Source organism: Balaenoptera borealis, assembly GCF_965194805.1.
Source record: "Balaenoptera borealis genome assembly, chromosome: 12".
NCBI lineage: Eukaryota > Metazoa > Chordata > Mammalia > Artiodactyla > Balaenopteridae > Balaenoptera > Balaenoptera borealis.
In genome coordinates, this window is record NC_138869.1 from 4,166,460 (window position 1) to 4,188,901 (window position 22,442).

Sequence of the window (22,442 nt, forward strand, 5' to 3'; positions counted from 1 at the left end):
ATATTCCACTGCTGGGACAGGGCATAGTTCATTATCAGTTTTCCTTTTGTTGGACTTTAGTTGGTTTCCAATTTTTCTCAACTGTAAGTGCTGTTGGGAAGAAGAAGTCTGTACATAAATCTGACTGCAAATCTGATCACTTCTTTGTGATCAGGTTCTAAAAGGAGACTTAACTGACTCAGGAGTGACATATGTAATATAAGGCTGCTTTCAGGGAATGTTCCAATTTCACCTCTTTGCAACAGTGTTATAACTTTAAAACATCCTTGTCGATTGGATGAAAGGGTATGTTGTTTCAATTTGTGTTTCTTTGATCAAGTGGTGAGGTTAGAAATTTCCCTTGGCGTGGACAGGCCGTTTCCACGTCTGCTTACGTCTGTTTTTCACATGAGCCAGCGTTTCCCTCACTGGTTTGAAGCGAGGAGGAATCCCTCCCGACTCTGGCCTTCAGGGAAGCCCAGGACTCTTGCGCGGACCCCCCTCTCTGGGAAGCCGGCCGGCGTGCGCCCCTCGGCAGTCACTTCCCAGCCCCACCCTTGGTTCCTTGCTGCTTGCCCTGAACGGGTGACAGCCAGTGACCCCGGACGCTCAGGACGGGCACCCGGGGAGGGGGGATGGGCAGTGAGGCTTCAGTTGGCCTGAGATGCACATGCTGACCCTGGAGGACTTTAGCCCGGCAAGAGTGACTCATTAACCCCCGTCACCCCGTCAACACCCCCTCCAGGAGGGCCCGGGCCTGGCGGGGGCGGGGGCGGGGGCGGTTTCCCTCTGCCTCTGTTTCTGAACGTGAACCCGATTCCCGCCCAGTGCACACTGAGCTCAGCTGTGGACTTTTACACTTTCCATCTGACCTTCCATTTGGTCCTCAGGGGTGTCCACTGTGCGGACCAGCCCCACTTGGGTTTTCGCAAAGGTGTTGACGTTTTTCCATTTTCAGGAGCCCTCTCTGGTTCTCTGACACCTCCTGTCTCACAGTGGCTGGTCTTGTGTCACAGATTCACCCCGCGGCGCCATGTCGCCCCCCACCCGCCCACCTCCGGGCCTCAGCCACAGGTCTGGGAGCCGCTTGCAGCCCGATTTCACAAGTCCTTCAGCTGCCTTAGAAGACCTGTGGGTTCAGAGTCCTCCCAACACAACCCCTCAGAGGTGGTTTTGGCCAAACTCTCGGTGCTGAGGAGAAAACAGACCCACGGGGGGGTGGGGCCCAACCCGGGTCTCTGGGCTCCCGGCTCCGCCTGCCCCTTCCCAGCGGCGGCCGGGGCTCGTGTGAGTCACCAGGTGGGAGGGCAGTGCCCGGTGTGGGAAGTCTGGGCTCCGCATGTGGAGCAGGACAGACCCCCGTTATTCACGACGCTGCTGCTTCCAGTCTCTGAGCCACCTCTGTCCTGTCGCCCCCCAGTGCACTGGCTCAGCCCGGGTCGACGGTCATTGCTTGACCTGCAGAGCCATGACCTCCGCTCCTCACTCGCCCAGCCTGGGTACAGCAGGCTCCTCCAGAGCTGCGGGGCGAGGACAGGAAGGGCCCAGCGACCGAGGACATGGGACGGGTGGATGCCAGGCGTCACTGCCCGAGCTGTGCTTCAGCCCTTTCCTGCCCCCACCCCTTCCCCACCTTGTTAGGGAACCTCTCTAGATCCTTCCCCTGCCCTCCCAACCCCAGGGTCTCAAGCTTTCTCCAGGAAGCAGCAGACCTCCCAGACTCCCACTACTTTGTGATTTTCTGGTGGAACCGGGGCACCGCCTCCTGCTGGCTGTGTGATCCTAAGTGACCTCTCTATGCCTCTGTTTTCCCATCTGTAAAATGGACCTAGTAGGAGAGGAGTTATGGGGGTTGAATAAAATCATGTGTTTCAAGAGCATAGCACAGCGCTGGGCCCCCTTCCTGCCCTTGCCCGCTGAACCTTGGCCCGGGGCTCCTGCCCCGTCCAACCAGCATGTCCATTACACTGTTTCCCAAGAGGACTCCTTCCTCCTCTGTCTCTTTGCCGGGGGGTGGGGGGGGGTGGGGGGGTGGGCGGCAGCCACCTTCGAGAACACCTTTCTGTGACATCGAGGCTGTGTAGATACTGCACTGACCACTGTGGGGTGTGAGTGGAACTGCTTGTGCAGGTGGCCTGCAGGGTGGTGTGGGCCTGCGGTCCGCCTTTGCTGCATCCAGCTGTACTGGGAGGAGTGGGAAGGCACAGTGTCCAGCAGCTGAGCTCGGCAGCCCGGAGACAAGGACAGGGAACGGCGTCTGCAGTGAGGTAGGCGTGGGTTCCAGCTCTGCCTTTGCGCTGCGTGTGCTGTGTGACTTTGGGTGAGTTGCTCTACCTCTCTGGCTTCAGCTTTCTTTTCTGTAAAATGCAAAGAGTTGAGGCAGTCATGGCTGGCCTGTGTGTCACAGCACCAGGCCCGGCGTGCAGTGGGCCCTGTCTCAGAGCATGTGGCTGTGAAGTGCCCAGCGTAGACTCGGCACGTGGTGGGTCTAACCAGGACCTGGTCAGGTTGCTAGAGGCCCCCTGCTGGGAGGCAGATAAAGTTCCCTCCCGGGCCCGTGATGGTGGGTGGGTGAGTCAGCCGGAACTGGGTGATGAGGAAGGTCTGGTGGCTGTGATTGGCTCTGCCGCCACCATGACGTGATTCCTCAATGCGACCTTCCGAAGGGCCAGGAGCAGGGCCTCGAAGCCCCTCTGCCTTGAGTCAGGGCTGGGGCAGATGTCCGCCCAGCTTGGGTGGTCTCTTAGAGGAGGGGCTGATTTGCACCACGTCTTCTCTATCCTCCCCGCCAGCTCCACGAGCACCGTCCAATATGGCAGCAGCCACATGTGGTACCTTACTGGACAGCAGGGATGGAGGGAACATTCTCCATCACAGAAAGTTCTACTGGACACTCACCCCCCAACGCCGACACAAGCTGGGTGCTGCGGGCTTACCAGGATGACTAAGAAATGACCCAGCCCCCAAAGAGCTCAGCCATCCGTTCGTCAGACACTAATCAAGGCCCTTCCAGGTGCAGGAGGATATTGTGAAACCGAGATGTACACGTTCCCTGCCTTCACAGAGCTTCCTGTCCTGCAGATGGACAACTGGCTCCGAAACAGAGACTCAAAGTAATTCAGGCTTAAACAACGGAGACTTTTATTTTCTCTCCTGAAAGCCCACGTTGGAGAGGCAGCTCTGCTCCGGGACACTGTCGGGGTCTGGATACCTTGTACCTGTCACTCCCCACCCTTGTCTGTGTCCTGCCTTCCAGCCAGCACAGAGGAAGGACTTGGAAAGAGGCTGCCCTTCCCTTTGCAGGGAACTCAGAGCCACTGCCCACACTTCCTGCTGGTCAGCCGCAAGGGAGGCTGTGAAATGCAAGCTTTCTTCAGGGCAACTCTGCTCTGCTGAGAACTGGGAGTTCTAGGAAGGGGAGAGTGAGTATGTGAGGACTTTGCTACAGAGGGACAAGCATGAACTAAATGAGCACACACTTAAGTGGACAAACCTTGAGGAATGCTTTGACGGAGAGGTACATGGTGTTGGGAGAGCATAGGAAGGAGTCCAGGAAGGCTTCCCTGAGGAAGTGGCATTTGAGATGTGATGCACAGAATGAGTAGGAGCTAATGGGGAAGGAGGGTCACAGTGTCCACAACAAGGGCAGCAGTGGGTGCAAAGGCCCTGTGGTCGGAGGGAGCATAGCGTTCTCAGGATACCTAAGAAGCCCTGGTCGATGAAGGTCACAGAGGTCTTCTGCAGACAGGCGATGAATTCCCTAAGAAGGAGCTCCATGGGGTTGGGGGTCAGAGATATCTACTCAGTTCCAGGCACTTTTCTAAGTTCTGTACTAATTAATTCATTTAATGCTTGAACAACCCATGAAGTTGTACCTGTGTGGTTCTCATCTTCAGAGAAGCAGATGCCAAGAAGGGATTAGATGTGCGACAGACTTACGGGACGGTCTTGGTTCACTCGACAGACATTTCTGAAGTGTCCTAGGTTCTGGGCAGCAGTGAAGAAAAAAATCCAAGTCCGTGTTCTTAGGGACCTTGTCAGATAGTGGGAGAGACAGGCAATCAACAAATAAGAATATAAATGTTTCACTTTGTTTGCCATCTCTGTTTTGAAGAGCACCACCTGGCCTCTTTCTCTTCTCCTTGGCAAGGAATTCCTGGTAACAGATTCTGCCCGCTGCATCAGGAGAGTTTCCCTCCCCTGACAGGACCTGGGGTAAGCGCTACATGTAGCCGAGCAGGTGGACCTTTAGGCACTTGAGCTGCCAGCGTTCCCATTCACTGACTCACTCACTCATTCATTCATTCATTCAGCAAACCCAAGTCGATAGAGCCCCTCCTCTACTCCAGGCCCTGTGCCACGAAGGACAGGCACGTGAGCCCCGAGCTAGCCTGCAGGTGGGACGCAGGGGTGAGATGGGACTACATCCTTAAGGAAGTTAAGGGGGAGCTGATATCTGAGGGATGAATGGGTTTAACCAGGCCAAGGAGGTGCTGGAGCGGGGGGGAGAAGGAGCCAGGTAGGAGGCACCTGCACAAAGCAGCTCCCTGGAAGCTAGTCAGGGGTGTTCTGGGTCTCTTTGGGGACAACTGGTCTCCTAATTTCGCCAGTGACCAACTCCTTAACCTGTTTGGCATAGATTCCTCAGCACTGTTTAATTTCTCTCAAGCTGACCATGCTTGCTTTAAGTCTTTAAGAAATTCATTAATTCAACAATTGAGCACTTACTGTGTGCTTGGTGCTGGAGATATGAAGGGACCAAATGGACAGAAATCACTGCTTTGGTGGAATTTACACTCTATTGGAGGAGACAAAAAGCAAATGAAACAAAATGTAAAATATATAATATGTTAGCAGGGAATAAGCACCAAGAAGAAAAGTTCAACAGGATAGGAAAAGAGGAAATATTAGGGAGAGTGTGAACATTTTAGATTGGGTGGTCAAGGCAAGGCTCCCCGAGAAGGTAACATTTGAACGGGTGATAGAGCCACGGGGGAAGAGCTTATAAAGGCAGCAGAAATAGCAAGTGCAAAGGCCCTGAGGTGGGATTGTGCCTGGTATGTCGGAGGGGACACAGGGGGCCATTGTGGTTGGAGGGATGTGAGCAAGGGGGAGAGGAGTACAGGGAAGGTTGGGGTCAGGATGGGGGCCGACCCTGTAGGGCACTGAAGGCAGTGGTGAGGTGGGAGCCATGGAATGTTCTGAGTCAAGGAGGGACGTGATCTGACTCAGGTTGTAACACAGCATCTTGGCTGTTTTTCAGTTTCTTTTTTTTTTCTTCTCCAGTTTCATTGAGATATAATTGACATATGTCACTGTATAAGTGTAAGGTGTACAACATAATGGTTTGACTTACATATTTTGTGAAATGATTACCACAATAAGTTTAGTTAGCATCTCATATGAATACAGTAAAAGCAAAAGCAAAAGGAGAAACAAAAAGGTTTTTTTCCTTGTGATAAGAACTCTTAGGATCTACTCTCTTAATGACTTTCATATATAACACACAGCAGTGTTAATTATATTTATCATGTTGTACATTACATGCCTAGTACTTATTTATCTTATACCTGGAAGTTTGCACCTTTCGACCACCTTCCTCTAATTCCACCCCCTCACCTTCCTTTGGTAAATCTGATCTCTTTTCCTATAATTTTGTTTTTGTTTCTGGTTTAGATTCCACATATAAGTGAGACTATACAGTGCTTGTCTTTCCCTGCTCAGCTTCTTACTAGCCTGTGCCGAAGCTTCCTTGTGTGCTGAAGCTATGGATGTGTCTTTGTTTCCAAGCTTCTTCTGACCTTTCGGTGTGATTTTCACCAAAGAGATGGGGGACACTGGCCTGAGAGTGTGTGAGGAGCAAAGGACCAATGACAGGCAGGGATGTGCCCGGCTCTCACCTGCACAGAGACAAGGCAGTGAGCTTGAACCCTCCAGACCTCTGTCTCTTCTATAAGAATGGGTGAACTCCGTCTGTTCCGTGGATTCTGGCCACGGCCTCCACAAACGTGCAGACAGTGCAGACAGCATCATTACTATCCTCATCCTCAACGCTAGTGTCCCCCAAACCCACCGGCCAAGCCCCAGTTTGGCTCCTCGTGGTAGCAGGAGCTGCATCCCTGGCCCTGCTCTGTGCACGGGGAGGGCCCCGGGATGCAGGATCCAGTGCCCGGCATGTACTTAGGAGCCCAGACCCCAGCATTCCAGAGAGCCTGGACAGGTCCTGGCTATCAGTTCCGGTTCTAGCAGTGTCCTGGGGAGGAACGGAAACGCTCTCCGCCTCCCAAGCCAGGAAGGGAAAGGATGCAAGCTCCGTAGAAGGCGCTCTCTGCCCACCATCCTGGTTGTCCGGAAGATGCCTTCTCGGGGCAGACGGACGGGCCTGCTCACCCCTCCTCCCTCCTTACCAGCTGTGTGTCCGGGAGGACCACGGCCTCAGAATCCTTCTCTTCATCTGTGAAATGTTGGCTGAGGATCCGACAGGTGTGGTTAAAGGGCGCGCTGGGTGCGCGGCCCCCTCAGCTCACGTGTCTCCTGAGCCGCTCACTCTGCGCCTCGCGCTTCCTGTCTCCGAGAGGCTGCTGCGGACGCCAGCGAGCGCGCTCTCCCGAGGGGGCTGGAGGCTCACCTGGCCGGACACCCGCCCGCATCTCTCCAGCAGCGTCCCCGACAAGTCCTGGCTTTACCTGTTGGCCCGCCCGGGGTTGCAGGTGGGAGCCGGGGAGAGCGGGTCGGGCCGGGGCTGCCCCGCGGCGCCCACCCCGCGTGGGCCCTTCTCGGAGCCCCACGTTCTCACCCGGGCTAGAGCCTCGGAAACGGACACCGCGGCCGCCGCGAGCCCGCTGCGAAGGGAGGGGGCCGGAGGGGGCGGGGCCGGGGCGCGTGACGCGCGGCGCGGGCCAATGGGGCGCGCGCCCGGGGCCGAGCCTCCTGCGAGCCTTCGCGGCGCCCGCCGCGTCACGTGAGCCCGGGAGTGAGCGCCGAGCGGGCGGCGGCGGCGGGGGCTCCGCCGCAGCGACGCGGGCCGGGGCGAGCAAGAGCGAGTGCAGGACGCGCGGCCGCCGCCCCCAGCGCAGCCCGCAGGGCCCCGGGACCGCCGGGCCTGGCCGCCGGCCGGCCGTGCGCCGAGTTCAGGTGGGAGCGGCGCGGCGAGGACGGACGCGAGTGGACCGGGCCTGGCGCGCAGGGGGCTGGCGGGGCGCAGGCGAGCTCGGGGGGCGCGGGCGGGCCTCTGCACGCCAGGCCGGGCGCCCGCACGGCTGTCCCAGGCTCCGCGTGAGCGTCGGAGGAAATGTCGGAGGAGCGGGGTAGCCCCGCGCGGGGCCGGGGGCGGACAGGCTGGTGGGTCCGCGACCCCACGTGCCCACCGGCACTTTCCCCGCGCGGGCCGGTCAGCTGCCTAGGCGCCTGGCCCCGCGTGTCCGTGCGCGCCTCGCGGGCCGGCCTCCCATATGGCGGGCGCGACGGGGCCTGCGGGCGGGCGGGCGCGCGGCGGGGAGGGGCGGAGGGGTTACTGTCGGTCACCGCCGCCGGCCCGCGGGAGGGGGCGCGGGCCGAGGGCTCGGTGCCCCGCGGGCGGCGCCCCAGGCTCCGCCTGCCCCCCTTTCCCACACACGTTCTCACACACGCGGGGACACCACGCGGCTCCACGCGCGAGTGTGTCGCGGACGCCCCTCCCGGCTCTCACCACGCCCCGCTCACGCAGTCACACGGCAGGAACTCGCACCCCCGCGCGGTTAGCGGAGCGGGGAAGCCACCCCGCTCGCCGCAGCGGTCCGCTCGCTCTCCCTCCCCTCGGTCGGCCCCCTGTGGACCCTCCCCCCCCACCCCCGCTGTTTTCTGGCCCGGGTGACAAAATCCCCAAGTGCCTGAGCCCCTGAAATCACTTCCCCCCAAGGGTCGGGTGGCTCGTGGGGAGCCCCGCCGCCCCACAGGTGCGAGGACGCTGGGCTCGCGACTTTGGGGCCTGCGGGCGGCGCGGGAGTGGAGACTCTTATTTTGAAGGGCGGCCCCCGCCCGCCGCCCCCGTGATTTGCACGCTGACCCAATGGAAGGCCCTTGGCCGGCGCTCGGCTTGTTATCAATTACATGTTGTTCCTGCAGCCGCTGTGTCCCCGGGAGGATAAACAGCAGGCCTGGCCTGGCCGGGGAGGGGCGGAGTCCGGAACAGGGCGTCCCTCCCCCTGCACGCAGCCTGCGTCTCTGGCCGTGCCACGTGCTGCTGTGTTTCAGGGCCGGCGCCCGGCGCCCCGCAGCCCCTGCTGGGCTCTCAGTGCCTGCGTCCGCCCGGGCCGATGAGCCCTGCGTTAGGACCCACGCGGTCTGCTGCTGCTTCCCCCCGCCATCCCCCCGCACCACCCCTTTCACTCAGTCAGCAAAGTTCTGCCAGGTCCTGTTTCAGACTCTGGGGTAACAGTCAGAACGGCTTATATTCTGGTGGGGAGGTAGACAGAAAATGAGGTACACAAATACATAACTAAGATAGTTTCGGGCAGTGGCAACTGTTAGGAAGACTGCGATGTGGGGTGGTGTAACAGAGGGTGGTCAGAGAGGTCCCACGGGGAGCGACTTATGAGCTGAGATCTAAATAAGGCACTGCCTCCTAGAGTGCTGGGGAAGAGGGGTCCACGGAGGAGAAACAGCCAGGGCCCTGGCCTGAGGCCGTGAAGCTGGTGAGCTTGGGGCACAGCCAGTGTGAGCGGGGCAGGTGGAGCTGAGGTCTGGGGTGGATGGGCAGGGTCCAGGTTCTGGGCTGCTGGGACGAGATTGGGTCCCATTTCCTTGGGAATCTATAAGTTTCCTCCTACCCCGCCCTACTGTACTTATTTATTTCCCCCTCTATTTCTTTGGTATCATTTAATCTGTGAATATCTCGGTTTGTATCTCTAAAATGTAAGGCGTCCTTTGAAAAGTATGTACCAACCACAATACATCATCACATTTAAAAATATTAACTGTAATTCCTTAATATCATGGAATATTCAGTTAGTGATCACATTTCGGGGGAGAGTTTCAAGGGCAGGAACACGGCCCAGTCTGCCCCTTACCGCCTCAGTCCTGGTTCCAGGAAGGCTGGAGCCCCCGGATTCCTAAGCATCACAGCAGAGGGGCAGAAAGACCACATACTCACCCACTGAGGCTAACCCTGAAGGCTAGTGCTGACGGGCATCTGCATGAACGCCTGCGCCTGTAGTGAGTGCTCAGCATGTGCTAGCTCATTGGTGTTACAAAAGCCCAGGAACTAGGCACAGTTGGCAGGATCCCCATCCAACACATGGCACAGAGAGGTTGTGCCACCTGCCCAAGGTCACACAGCTGGTAAGTTGCAGAGGCAGGAGCTCAGTGTGGGCGACAGGGGAGAGGGGGGTCTCAGGCTGAGTGTGGACTCTGTTCTTCACATTATCTGGCATTTTCATTCCTTCTCAGCACCCGATTTGGTGAATAGTGTATGGTTTTAAACTCCCAGTTTTAAATCCTTAGCTGAATATTTAAAACCAAAAGGCCAAACGTTCTCCTGCAAAACTGCCCTGGGTGCAAACCTGCCACCTTGCCTTAGCTTCCTGGAGCTCTGTGAAGCTTCCTGGACACGGTCATCAGAGCATGGAACAGATGGGAAAATGAGGTTTGGGAGAGCGAGGCCTTGCCCAAGGTCACAGCTGATGATGACCTGCCCCTGGTTGGGCCTGTTGACTGTTGGGCAGTGCTGGGTGCCAGGTGCAGGACTGGTGCTCGAGACAGAGCAAGGGGGTGGGTGCAGATGTGATGCCAGGCAGCAGAGACTCTCTGGCTTTCGCTGCAGAACACCCTTTCCTCAACCTCAGCAAACACCCCGCTGTGGTCACTGGGTGGGGACAAAGGTCCGCAGAGGTGGCCCTGTCACAGCCAGACACTGTTGACTCTCCTTGGACACCGGACCCAGCATGGCCTTCAGCTTCCCCCTCTCCTCTCTGCTGACGTTCTCTGAGCCCCTCCTGGGCACCAGCTGCCTCACCAGGAGCTGGGGACACAGCCGCGACCCGACGGCCCAGCCTGCCCTCATGGAGCCGCTGGTCCAGTAGGGAGACGGGCGTGAGCTGGGCCTTCCCGAGGTGGTGAGTGCTCCACGGGGCGCAGGCCAAGGGGTCTTGTCTCCCACGCAGCGGGCAGTTGTGAAGTCAAAGGAGCTAATAGCTGGGCTCTGGGACCTGGGTGCGTTCTGCTTCCTTGAGTTACCGCCACGGGGCATGGCCCTTGCACCACTAGTAAAGCCCCGGGAAGGTGCCGACCCAGTTGAGAGCGTTTTGTGAAGGCCTGTCCCTGCCTTCCCTGATTCATAGAGCAGGCAGCTGAGACAGGAGGGGTCCGAGAACTGGAGGGTGGGGCGCTGCCCCCCTTCAGATGGGGAAACAGCCCGTGAGGGCGTCTGATTTTTCGCCTCCAACTAGACTTGCCTGATTAAAATACAAACTGCCGAGTTATATTTGCATCTCAGATGAAATAATTCTGTGATATAAGCCTGCCCCATCCAACGTTTGGACACACTTATATTAAAAGTTGCTCATTCTTTAGAATCTGAGTTTCAAGTTTAACTGGGTGGCCTTTATTTTTATTTGCTTAATCTGGCAACCCTACCCAAGCTGCAGCAACACGGGGGTCAGAGGGCAAGTGGCCATTCTCCTACCCCCTCCAGTGATTCTGCAGGAATGAGGCTGAGGTCAGTTGTCCTTGGGATGGCAGTGGCTCTGCTCAGCTGGACAGGGCTGCCGCCTGGCTGTTCGGGGTGCAGAGAGCCTCCTCACACGCTCACCCTCTCCCTCCCGTGCACTCACACCCAGTCACTTGCAGACACACGCACGTTCCTTCCCAGAATTGTTCTGGAAAATCTCTGTGCAACCACAAGAGCCAGGTTGTGCAATGGGCTTGGAGAGCACTTTTGCAAACAGGTGGTGCAATTTCAGAAAACACTCTTGCAGACAGAGTTCTCCCGTGAGCCAGGATGGACGCAGGACCCAGACGTTCGGCAGTGGGAGGCTGTGGCTGGCCACGGAGCGGGGTCAGGCGCCCCCGAGGTGGCGGGAGCGTGCTGCCCTCCTGACTGGGCCTCCTCCTTCCTCTCCGCAGCCGCCCCCGGCACGGCCAGGCCAGCATGGTGGACCACTTGCTTCCAGTGGACGAGACCTTCTCGTCGCTGAAGTGCCCCGTTGGCTATCTGGGTGACAGGCTGGCTGGCGGGCGGGCATACCACATGCTGCCCTCGCCCCTCTCGGAGGACGACAGTGACGCCTCGAGCCTCTGTTCCTGTGCCAGCCCTGACTCGCAAGCCCTTTGCTCCTGCTACAGCGGCGGCCCCGGGGCCGAGGGCCAGGACAGCATCTTGGACTTCCTGCTGTCCCAGGCCACGCTGGGCGGCGGCGGTGGTGGCAGCGCTGGGGCCAACGGCGGCCCCATGGCCTGGGGGACCTGGCGGAAAGCACCGGCACCTGTGAAGGGGGAGCATTTCTGCTTCCCCGAGTTTCCTGTGGGAGACCCCGATGACGTCCCAAGGCCCTTCCAGCCCACCCTGGAGGAGATCGAAGAGTTTCTGGAGGAGAACATGGAGCCAGGGGTGAAGGAGGCCCCAGAAAGCAACAGCAAGGACTTGGAGGCCTGCGGCCAGCTCTCCGCCGGGCTCCACAGGAGCCACCTCCATCCTGGGGCCGGTGGGAGAGAGCGCTGTGCCCCCCCACCGGGAGCTGGTGTGGGCGGCAGCCAGAGCCCGGGTGGGGGTCCCGCCCCCGACGGCCCCATCCCCGTCCTGCTGCAGATCCAGCCGCTGCAGGTGAAGCAGGAGTCTGGCGCCGAGCCCGTCTCCCCCGGGCAGGCCGCTGAGAGCGTCAAGGTGGCCCAGCTCCTGGTCAACATCCAGGGGCAAACCTTCACGCTGGTGCCCCAGGTGGTGCCCTCCTCCAGCTTGAACCTGCCCTCCAAGTTCGTGCGCATCGCCCCTGTGCCCATCGCCGCCAAGCCCATTGGGTCGGGACCCCTGGGGCCCGGCTCCGCCGGCCTCCTCATGGGCCAGAAGTTCCCCAAGAACCCGGCAGCAGAACTCATCAAAATGCACAAGTGTACTTTCCCCGGCTGCAGCAAGATGTACACCAAAAGCAGCCACCTCAAGGCCCACCTGCGCCGGCACACGGGTGAGAAGCCCTTCGCCTGCACCTGGCCGGGCTGCGGCTGGAGGTCAGTATGGCTATGGCGGTGGCAGGCCGAGCGTCTCCACGCCCCTGGGTGTGCTGCCGAGGCCACATTCCCCACCCTTAGATAAGGCTGCTTAGGAAGGGGAGAGAGGGGTGGGCAGGGGCAGGGCCAGAGCTGGCACACCGCCCAGAGGTTTCCTCGTGCCTCCAGATCCCTGGTCTGCAGTCTCACGGTGACCAGGTGAGGCTGCACCCGTGCTGGAGGAGAGGGGCTGGGCCACGCAGAAGGGCTCTCGTGGTGGTGACGGGGCAGCTCAGAATAGGGCAGGGCGGCTGCGGCCGTGTGCACCGCTCCTCGTGCCTCGGGGTGCCCCCAAGGGTAAGTACCACCCTTACTCCCCTTTATGCCTGAGCAAGCAGAGGCTCAGAGCAGCTAAGTAACCTGCCCAAGGGCACGCCACTTTGCAGAAGGGATTTGAAGCCAGGGGTCCGATTAGCGAAGTCACAGCCTGAAAAGGCTGCTTCCCCGACCAGAGGCACCAGCTGTCTTTACAGAGTCCTGGGGCACCTGGGCTGCGCTCCCCACAGGGGACCTGGCGGTGCGTTTGGGAAGCCAGGAAGGCGAAGGGAGAGGGAGGGCCAGGCTAGGGGTGCTGCACTGAGGGCGGGAGGCTCCTTCCAGGCTCTCGACTCTGTGGCACCGCGGGGGAAACCAGCTCTCCAAGGGGTAGGGGCGGGGGCTTGCCCAGGGTTCCCCAGCCCATGGGAGGCCAAGCTGGGCGGCACCCCTGTGGCTCTCCCCCAGGCCCCCGGGGGGGCTCACCTTCCCGGAGGGCACGTCCACCTTTTCCTGAAGCTCAGGCAGCAGGTCAGGAGCCGACACGCTCAGGGGTGCCCCCGGCGGCTCTCCCCTGTTCAGGACACCCTCCCTGCAGGAAGCTAGCTTGCCCGGGAGGTGCGTGTGCTGCCGACACAGTCTGGGTCTTGGCTGGTGCGGCTTCCGTGTGTGTGTGTGTGTGTGTGTGTGTGTGTGTGTGTGTGTGTGTGTGTGTGTGTGTGTGTAGCAACAGGCACGCTCTGCCATGTGCAGAACCGGACCTCACGAGGGGCGTGTGGCTGTGTGTGCGGGCTCGTGTCTGCACCTTGCCGTCTCCACGTGGATCTCTGCTGCGTGACCAAATGTGATGGTGTGTGTGCGCGTGGCACATTTGTACCCTGGGCGTGTGTGTGCGTGGGTGCACGCGGCACACGGGGGGCAGTTTGCAGCTTTTGTTTCCTGCTGGGATCTCATCTGAGAGCACCTGAGAGTTGGCCCCCTGGGCAGAGGTGCTGGCCGCAGAGTCCCGGCTGGCCAAGGCTGTGGCGTGGCTGGGAGCTGTGACCTGAGTGTTGGATGTGATGCTGGCGGCCCCTCGCCATGGAGCGCTGAGCTGGCCGGAGAAGGGGCTTTTCCAAAGGCGCCCACAGACCTGAGGGCTTCTTCCAGAGCCCCAGCCCCAGCCCCACGGGCCTCCCGCCTCCCGGAGAGCCTCAGGCCGGGGGGCCGGGTGTGCTTGCAGGGCAGCTTGTGGGGCCTGTGGGCTGGCGGGGTGCCATGTTCAGTGGTCAGACTCGGGGCCGTGCAGGGGCTCAGCTGCAGGAGAGGGCGTCCTGACCCCTGGGGTGGGGCAGCCGGTGGCGACGGTCGGAGCCCCAGCCCCGATCTCCCGCTCCCGCGTTGCCCTCCAGCGGTCCCCTGGGCGAGCCTCCGTCTCCCATCTGGCAGGTGAGGACTTGCTCCCTGCCACTGCCTGCCAGGGCTGTGCGCGCAGGGGGGCACAGCAGCGCCCCTTCCCAGAGGTTGTGCGGTCGCTCTCATACGAGGTCAGAGTGTGAGAAGGACCCGGAAGGGGTTGGGCCCGGCTTCCACGTGGGCGGCACCCCGGGTCGGAGGCACCCAGGACTCCCAGGCCTCGGCCTGCGCTCTCCTCGTGGCCGGGCTGGGCTGTGGAGACGTGGGGCAGCCTCACCTTCCCGGGCACTGTCCTCGGCCACTGCTGACTGTTGGGAAGGGGCCCCTCCGCTCAGAGTGAGGCTGGGCGGAGCCGCAGGGAGGGAAGGTGTGGTCTTGGTCACGGCCACCCGCCGGCCCGCTCCACCGGGAGGAGAGGACCTGCGCCCTTCTGGGCCGCCCCAGAGAGCAGACCCTCAGCCCACAGTGCTTTACAGGGGGGCACACTCAGCCCCAGCACGGTGGCCTCAGAGGGACTGAGTTCCCCATGGGAGGAGCTGTATGCTCCAGAACGGGATGTATGGTGGGGATTCAGCTCTGCCACTGTCTGAGCCCTTGCACGGGTCTTGCCCAGGACCCCCTTGGCAGGGGCAGGCATGGTGGGTGCCTGCCACAGTGAGGTCTCCCCGGACCCCCCTGGGAGCCGTCCCTGCCATCAGCCACTCCTGGAGCTTCTCCCAGGTCTGGGTCTGGCCTTCATGGGGTCACATGTGGCAGACGCACTGCCTGGCCGGGAGCTGAGGGCGCCCCCCCCGCCTTGGAAGGGCTGTTTCTCCCCGGTTGGTCTTCAGGGATCCTGAACCCCTGGGAATGTGCACGTGACGTGAGTGTCCCTTAAATATGGTCGTAGCCTCCAGCTGAGGGACAGAGATGGAGGGAGTCCTTTCAGCAGTTGGGTGGGAGGATAGATGGGCTTTGGGGCAGCTCCGTCGGGACAGGACAGGGGATAACATGACAGTCACCAGCTCACAGGCACTCACTGAATGCCAGGCACTGTTCTAAGATTCTCAGAGCTGGAATTCCCTCCACAAATCCCCACACTTGCTTGCATACTTCCTTCCACGGGGGACTCATTACCTACTCTGGCCTTTAGGCCTACTTTGGTACACTTAGATTCCTATCCAAACTCCTCATTCCGGCCCACGGGCACACACGGTCTGCTCGCCAGCCTCCCCTCCGCAGCGCAGGCGCGCTCGGCCCTCTCTGTGCCCCGTGTCTCCAGGGGTCTCCTCCAGTGGTGGCTGTCGTCAGTCTTGCGATGGTTCTGGCTTTGTCCTTCCCATGTCACAGGCTCTTTGAGGCCTCCCAACAGCCCCGTGATGTGTCGGCACCGTCACATTTTACAGAGGGGGACACTGAAGCCCAGAAAGATCAAGTCACATGCCCACGAGGACAGAGCACACCCCACCCACACTGTGGCCAGCACACTTCTCCCACCTGCAGCCCCAGGCCCTCACCCCCTCCCCGGGCACCTACCGTCAGTCGTGGTGGCAGGTGTCCCATCTCTTCCCCAAGGCTGTCAGCTGCCAGGCATCAGCTTATGGGCCGGGAGAAAAGAGCGGAGGGGTGACAACAGCGAAACAGAAGCTCCTGGCGTGCTGAGAAGGCTCCGTGGTCGTAGCAAGCCCGTGAGCAGGCGTCAGCCTGTCGTCCCATTTTAGAGAGGGGGAAATTGCGGCCAGAGCAGTTAAGGAAGTTGTCCACTGTCACACAGCTGGTAAGTGGCAGAGCCAGGAGCTCAGCCCGCCTGTAGCCTCAGGATATCTCTGCAGCCCCCTCCACACCTCCAGTGGGGGGTGGACCTCGCCCTGAGCCAGGCCTGCCCTCCGTGTGGGGAGCTCACCACCCCCAGACCCCTCTCTTCTTCCTGGTGGTCTTGGCGAGCAGTTGGCTCTTCCTCCTCTGGGGCTGGTTCTGGCCGTGGCATCGTGTCCTGTGCTCTGCCCTGCACACCTTTGGGCCGTGAACAGTGTCCCCCAAGGTCGTCACTGGCCCAGGTCACCAACCGCCCCTTCCTTCGGTGTCTGGTCCTGAACCCAGTATGCCCTGTTCTTCCCCCGTAGTGGCGTGGTTCTGGCGCCCTGGACGGGACTGGGGCCAGACTGTCCCTATTTGGATCTGACCGTCTAGGTAGAGCTGTTTGCCACCTTCCTAGAAACTTCCTTGCTTCCCTCCCGGACGCAGTTCCGTGCAGCGGAAGTCCTGTTCCATCCACGGAGAGTGCCCTCCTGCCGCAGCTAATAGGGATACTAACGACGTCCAGCTGCCCCACGTGGCGGGAGGCCCCAGAAGGAGGCTGGCAGGCTGAGGCTGCAGAGCCGGGGACAGGATCCGAAGCTGCGGCCCTGCAGCCGCGACCCTTCCCTGCAGTCGCAGAGCCCGAGTGCTGTCGGACAGGTCGCGCACTGCACAAGCCTGGGGCACCGTTCCCACCGCAGCCCTTAGCCTGACTGTTCACAGCAGTGGCTTTCTGGCTGACGGAGGGGGCGGCTCCGGAGGGTCCTCTGGACCCCTGTGCTTCCTTGTCTTGCACCCCAGCAGCACCGATCACGGTCGTGACTCACCGGGGCCCAGCTCATAGCCGTCAAGCGATTGCCCTCCGCGCTCCTGGCGTCTGCCCCCCCCGTATCCAGGGGGAGCAGCCTCAGAGAGCTTGGCGACGTGCCCGGGTGGTCCAGGCAGTAGGTAGCAGAGCCCACCTGGCCCCTGGCCCCTTCCCGTGAGGGCTGCCACACGGGAGAAAGTGGTGAGGGGGTACGGCGGGGGTCTTCTCAGGGCCCCTGTGCTACAGGGGGGTGGGGGCGTGTGGCTGGAAACAGCTCTTCTCAGGCCTGGATGTCCCCCGGCTGCCTGCCCCTCCCAGGGATCCCCCTGATGAGAGGCCGCCGTGGCCCTTGTGTCACCACTTTGGCCTCTGAGACAAGTCCTGGGAGGTGGGCAGGAATCCCAAGGACCTCACTGGACGAGAGAGGACGGACTCTGAGGCCCAGGGCAGGTGGTGAGTTTGCTCAGGGCCACGCAGGCTCGCCGTGGTGGGGGGACCTGAGCCATCTGGCCGCCCCGCCGGCTGTGGGACCCCAGCAAGCCCCTCGTCCCCTTCGAGCCCTCGCTGTGCTGGCGTCGGTCCAGGGGGGCTGGTCCTGGCTCCCTGACCGGGAGGGTGCGGCTGACCCCACGCCTTGTGCCTGGCGGGTGCGGGTCCTGCGGGGGCGTTGTTGGAGGCTTCGCCCCAGGCAGGCCTGACTCCGCTGGGGGCAGGTGGCCCGGGCTCTGGCGGCCAGGAGCCTTGATGCCACTTCCTGCCTGCACGGGGCTGCAGTGGCACACGCCGCCTGGCTCAGCTCTGTGGAGGAGGCCGGGCCCTCTGCGGGCAGCAGGGCAGGCAGGGCGCCGTGCAGGACCCTTGCTCTGGCCTCGGCTGCTCTGTCGCTGGTGACCCTGGATCAGGGCCTCATCGCTCTGAGCCTCAGTTTCCTCATCTGGCAGACGGGCCAGTTCCTTATTGGCAAAGGTAGCCGAGAGCACTGCTCTGTGCCTGCCCCGGTTGGCTCGCTGGGATGGGAGGCGGGGTGCCAGCCTCCAAGCACAGAAGCCTGGCCGTGTTGTGCCGTGGGGCAGGACCCTGGGCACCGGAGGGGCTGAGGGACGCCGGGCCAGGCTCCCCATCTGGTGCTGAGGCCCTCCTGCCCTCCACCTGAGCCTTCCCTGGCCTTGTGCTGCTGGATCGTCCTGGCCCTCAGCAGGCTGTGGGACCAAGGCTTCCACACAGAGGGTCAGGCCCGAGGTGGGCCGCCAGCCCCGGCCTGGGCTGGGCTGGGGACAGCTGCTCCGGGGCGCCACCTCACCTACCTCTCGCGCGTGGCCCCAGGCCCACGGACAGGGCTGTTGGGCCTGGTGCTCCTGTTCACGTGTTCCTACGTGTGCACATGTTCACGTATCCATCCTTGTGGTGTGCACGTGTGTACACGTGTGAGTGCATGCACCTGTGTTCATGATGTGCATACGTGTGGCACGTATGCGTGTGCACAGTATGCATTGTGTGCATGCGTGCTCTGGGAGGACTGACTGACAGCTCTCCATCCTCCCGAGGGCGCGGCCGTGTCCGCTCTTTTGCATAAATGCATGTACTGGACACCTTCCACGCGCTGGGCACTGGGTTGGCCACGGCGTGTATGTCTTTCCTCATGGAGCTGACGGTCTAGTGGCACAGACTGACATTCATCAAAAAGTTGAAAACTGAAGTTGCAACGGTGGCCGGGGCAGAAAAGAGAAGTGCCTAGTGCCATGGGAGCTGAGGATGGGATGCAGTCCTGGAGGGCTTTCCTGAGGAAGTGACATTTGAGCTGAGCTCTAAGGGATGGGTCAGAGGAAAGAGCATTCCAGACAGGGAACAGTACAAGAGTACGTGCATATGTCCTGGGGTGAGAGAGGCCAAGGGCAGGTCGTGTAGGCAGAGCACAGAGGAGGAGAGTGTGTGTAGGGAGGGTGGGGTCTCACTGCCAGGACCAGGGTCGGGAGTGAGAGCCTGGAGTGCCTGAAGTTGGCGACAACAGCTAAGCCCTGTGGTCAGCTCGGGTCCCCTAGCAGCTGCTCCTCCCCAGAGGCCTCTGGGCTCCCAGGCTGGTGGGGGCCGCAATAGGGAGGCCACAGGGGAACCATTTAAACCCTCAGGAGCACCTCGCAGGGGTGCAGTTTTGCTTGGGGACATCTCAGGGGGCCCAGCTTTTAGGAAAGTAGGGTCCAGGGGTCGTGGGGGCCAAGTCTGAGGGCCCTTCCTCTCCTGTGGCGGAAGCGACAGGGGAGCTGCGAGCTCCCTGCAGGGCTGGGCAGGGGCTCCTCCCCGGGCCTGTCTCCTCTCGCGGGCGGGGGCTGCCCGTGCGGACACTCACAGGAGCCCCAAGTTCTGGTGTAAGGGGGGCTTGAGGCGCAGCTGCAGTCGGGGGCCTCTGGGGTCTCCAGCGGCCCTCAGGCCCCAGCACGGGCACAGACCTGCTCTCGGCTGCTCTCGCCTCCCTGGAGGGGCCGGAGGGGCAGCGGGGGAGGGGCGGGGGGAGGGACAGCGGAGTCTGAGCGCTCCGGCCCGGGGCTGCCGAGGTGCGGCCGCTCACCGCCCTGTCCTACAGGTTCTCGCGCTCGGACGAGCTGTCCCGGCACCGGCGCTCGCACTCGGGCGTGAAGCCCTACCAGTGCCCCGTGTGCGAGAAGAAGTTCGCGCGCAGCGACCACCTGTCTAAGCACGTCAAGGTGCACCGCTTCCCCCGCAGCAGCCGCGCGCCTCGGCCCTGACCCTGACCGGGCCGGCGCCGCCCGCCCACCCGCCCCGCCCGGTACTTTGTAGCAATAAGTTATTGGCCTCCTTCAGAGGGACTTGTCGACGTTCCAGGCCACCTTCTGGAGCCTGGGATGCGGACCCAGCGCCTCCACCCGCCCCCGCCTGGGGGGGGCCCGGAGGCGGCCTGGGGGCCCTAGTGCCTTCCTGCGGCCCGGCCCCTCCCCCGCTGGGCTCCCGGCCTGGGCCAGGGCTAGCGCTCGATTGCTGGGGAAGAAGAAATGTGCAGTTTTGAAATGTCAGTTCCCGGAGGGAGCCGTGCCGGGAAGAAGGAAGTAGGCCAGAAGTCCGGGGCTGCACTGGAGTGTGAGCGTGGCTTCGTCCCTTGGCCTGACCCCTGGAGGGTACGGTGGGGCGGTCTGGGGTGCAGGACCTGGCCTCCGGGTGGATGTGGGATTGGGTGACAAGCCCCCTCTCGGTGAGGTGGCAGTGCATGTGCTTGAGTTAAATGTGCCGGGCAGACGGACAGGTGCAGGTCTGCCCCAGGGCGATGGTACCGGTGTGGCTCAGCCCCTCATCCTGTTTCCAGACAAATCCAGACAGCAGCCTCCGGGGTCACCTTCAGGAGGAGAGGGGAGCCGCTGCATTGCGTGTAGAAGAGCTAGATAGAGCCTCCCAAGATCCTGATTTAGAAATGCATTCCTTATTTTGTCTAGAAATTAATATCAAATGAACTAGCTTGTTTTGAGAGGTTTATTTCACATCCTATGAATGTATGTAAATAAAATGTACATAGGTGCATCTACATAAAATCTTTTAATAACATGTCAACATTGTGTAAATTTGAAATAAAATCTATAAAGCTGGTGTACATATGTTACAATTATATATATTTTCTTTGGTCCTTCATAAAAATATATTTACTTTGCCAATAAAAAGAAAAAAGAACTTGATAACCGTGGCATTCGTGTGCTGTTTTCCTCTGCTCTGCCAGGAACGGGGGTGATTTTGGGGGCTGAGTGTCCGTGTCTGCGTCTGCAGCACTCAGGGGACCTTGGTTTGTACCCGGAGGGATACAAAGTCTCCTTGGGTGTCCAGCCCCTGGTCCAGCCGTGCAGGGTCCCCACAGCCCCACTTCCACACCCGGGGCTGGGTCTATGCTCATTCTGGTTTCCTGGAGGGCTGCCTCTCTTCCACAGACCCACGGCTGCCCCATCCCAGCATCACTGTGGGAAGAGACCGCAGGCCAGTCCAGCCCACAGGGCCACCGCTCCCCTGAGTTCCTGTCTGAGACCCTTGCTTGGCACTTCCCACCTTGTGTGCAGTGCATTGAGCATCTATCATGCACTTACTGTGTGCACCGTGGCGGGGGGGGTGTGTGGAGCAGACCGTTTCCCCCCTCGAACCCCTCCAGGAGATGGCACGTTATCTCCACTTGCGATTCTGAACCGATTAGGAGTCTTGACCAGGCGGAGGCAGACGCTGGAGGTGGGGGGGCGCGTGGAGGGGGGGATGGCCAGTGCATGGGGTTAGGCTGCCGCCTCGACACAGCCCAGCTGCTCCGAGCTCTGGGGAGACGAGGTTGAGGCCTGGACCCATCTGCACGCCCTGGCGGGCTGGGAGCAGGGGCGGCGGGGACCAGAGAGCGAGGAGGGGCCGAGAGCTAGCAAGGAGGGGCAGGGCAGCCGCATTGGGCACCACAGCGAGAGGGCTGCCCAGTTCTCTGTCCACACGACGTGGAGGCCGTCCTTTCCCGGGGCCTGAGGCACGTCGTGCAGGGGGCTCTCAGTGACGCCCTCCGACCTGGAGCAGTGGCGAAGCTCCGTGGGTTGCAGCGGAGAGGTGGAGCGAGGCGTGTGCGTGTGTACGTGTGCGTGTCTGCACGTGTACTCTGTGCATCTCCGGAGGTGGAGGCCATCGTCCCCGCTGACCTGGGAACCTCTCGCTACAGCTGTCTTTCCTGTCGGTGGAGCTGGCAGGTGTGCCCAGCACAGCACAGGGGATCTGAGAATGGGCACCCCATCCCGACTGGCCCTGGTCCTGGGGAAGGGACTCGGCCTTCTGACCTCTGCCCTTTGACCCTGACCGGACGTACTCTCTGTGGGTAAACGTGCTCTGGGGAAGTGAGGCATTGATTTCCAGGTGCATTAACGTAGAGCTTTCTTCATCCATAAGGAAGCAGTGGAGCCCAGATAAGAGGGACACAGGCCATCGGGACGGTCACACTGGAGGAGCCCGTGAGCACACAGATGTGTGGGGCTGGGCGCTGACCCGGGACACCGCTCACCTGCTCTCGGTGTCTGTCCCCAGTAGCCGCCCACTCAGAGCCCGCGGCCCCCCGGCTGGCCCTCTGTCTGGGCCGAAGCCAGGCTGGCCGTGTGTGCCGGGTGGTGAAGCCGTCCCCCTCTGCCTGGGCTCCAGACCCCCTTGGGCGTCTGCACTGGCTGGGGGGGCGCAGAGGGAAGGGACGGCGGTGACGAGGACCACCTCTTGATCCTCGCCCACCCTCTGGGGGAGTTTCGTGAGCCTCTTGACCCCGCGGAACGGGCGTGACAGCCCCAGGTGGCAGCCTGGTGCTGATGAGCAGCCGCGAAGACCCTTTCCAGGGCGTGAGCCTGAGTCTTGGCCGGACGGAGGGGCCGGGAGCCGGGCCTCAGTTGTCCTGTGCCGTGGCCCCTGGCAGCACCACAGAGTCCAGAGCGCTGCGGAGGCGCCTGGCTTGGCCACCTCTGGGAGACCCCCGCCACCACCTTTGTCACCCTTTGTGACTTGTGTGGCCGGAAGAGGAGTGTTTGTCCTGACCTGCAGGCCCCGTGTGCCCACAACCGTTCGTAATAGGGAGGAATCTGGAAGGTTGCGGAGCAGAGAGCCAGCCTCACCAAGCCGGCACCGCCCGGCCCTGCATGGGGCCATCCCGCACGGCGGGCAGAGGCCGGGGAGGCACATGTCCGGAGACTGTACCAGGCAGCGTGGGCTAGGCTGCCGTAACAAAGAAACCCCAGCACTGCGGAAGCTTATTTTTCTCCGTTGAAACAGCCCTGAGGCTCCCGGGCACCTTCTTCGTTGCCCTCCAGCCTGGCGCCCCGGGGGCCCCGTGCCCGCCCGCAGCGAGCAGCCCGGGGCTGTGCTCCCCACACACAGCACAGGCCTGTCCACTGACGTCCCCTCGGCCAGGACTTAATCACACAGCCTCACTCGCTGCAAGGAAAGCTGGACAACGTAGCCTTAATCTGGCAGGTTATGAGCACAGCTAAGTTTGGGGCTTCCA

The 22,442-nt window shown here is 61.4% G+C and overlaps 1 protein-coding gene and 1 long non-coding RNA gene across 7 annotated transcripts; one reads left to right on the forward strand and one right to left on the reverse strand.

Moving 5' to 3' along the window:
• Positions 1-3,103: 3,103 nt before the first annotated feature.
• Positions 3,104-6,920, reverse strand: LOC309607677. 4 transcript variants are annotated; one of them, XR_014232501.1, is made up of 3 exons: positions 6,387-6,904; positions 4,708-5,977; positions 3,104-4,012 (listed from the first exon to the last, which is right to left on the reverse strand). It is a non-coding gene; the product is annotated as an uncharacterized lncRNA (long non-coding RNA). The 4 variants fall into 4 exon arrangements; XR_014232502.1 differs by having other exon boundaries at positions 4,708-4,777; positions 6,387-6,848; XR_014232503.1 differs by having other exon boundaries at positions 3,104-3,387; positions 3,473-4,012; positions 4,708-6,847.
• A 15-nt stretch (positions 6,921-6,935) lies between these two features.
• Positions 6,936-20,130, forward strand: KLF15 (KLF transcription factor 15). Of its 3 annotated transcripts, XM_082346447.1 has the most exons (4): positions 8,089-9,297; positions 9,406-10,070; positions 11,080-12,177; positions 19,029-20,130. In XM_082346447.1, the coding sequence occupies exons 3-4, from the start codon at positions 11,105-11,107 to the stop codon at positions 19,189-19,191; spliced, it is 1,236 nt and encodes a 411-aa protein (XP_082202573.1). In that variant the 5' UTR covers positions 8,089-9,297; positions 9,406-10,070; positions 11,080-11,104; the 3' UTR covers positions 19,192-20,130. The 3 variants fall into 3 exon arrangements, with proteins under 3 accessions (XP_082202574.1, XP_082202573.1, XP_082202572.1); XM_082346448.1 differs by lacking the exons at positions 8,089-9,297; positions 9,406-10,070 and adding an exon at positions 6,936-7,113; XM_082346446.1 differs by having other exon boundaries at positions 8,089-10,070.
• Positions 20,131-22,442: the final 2,312 nt, after the last annotated feature.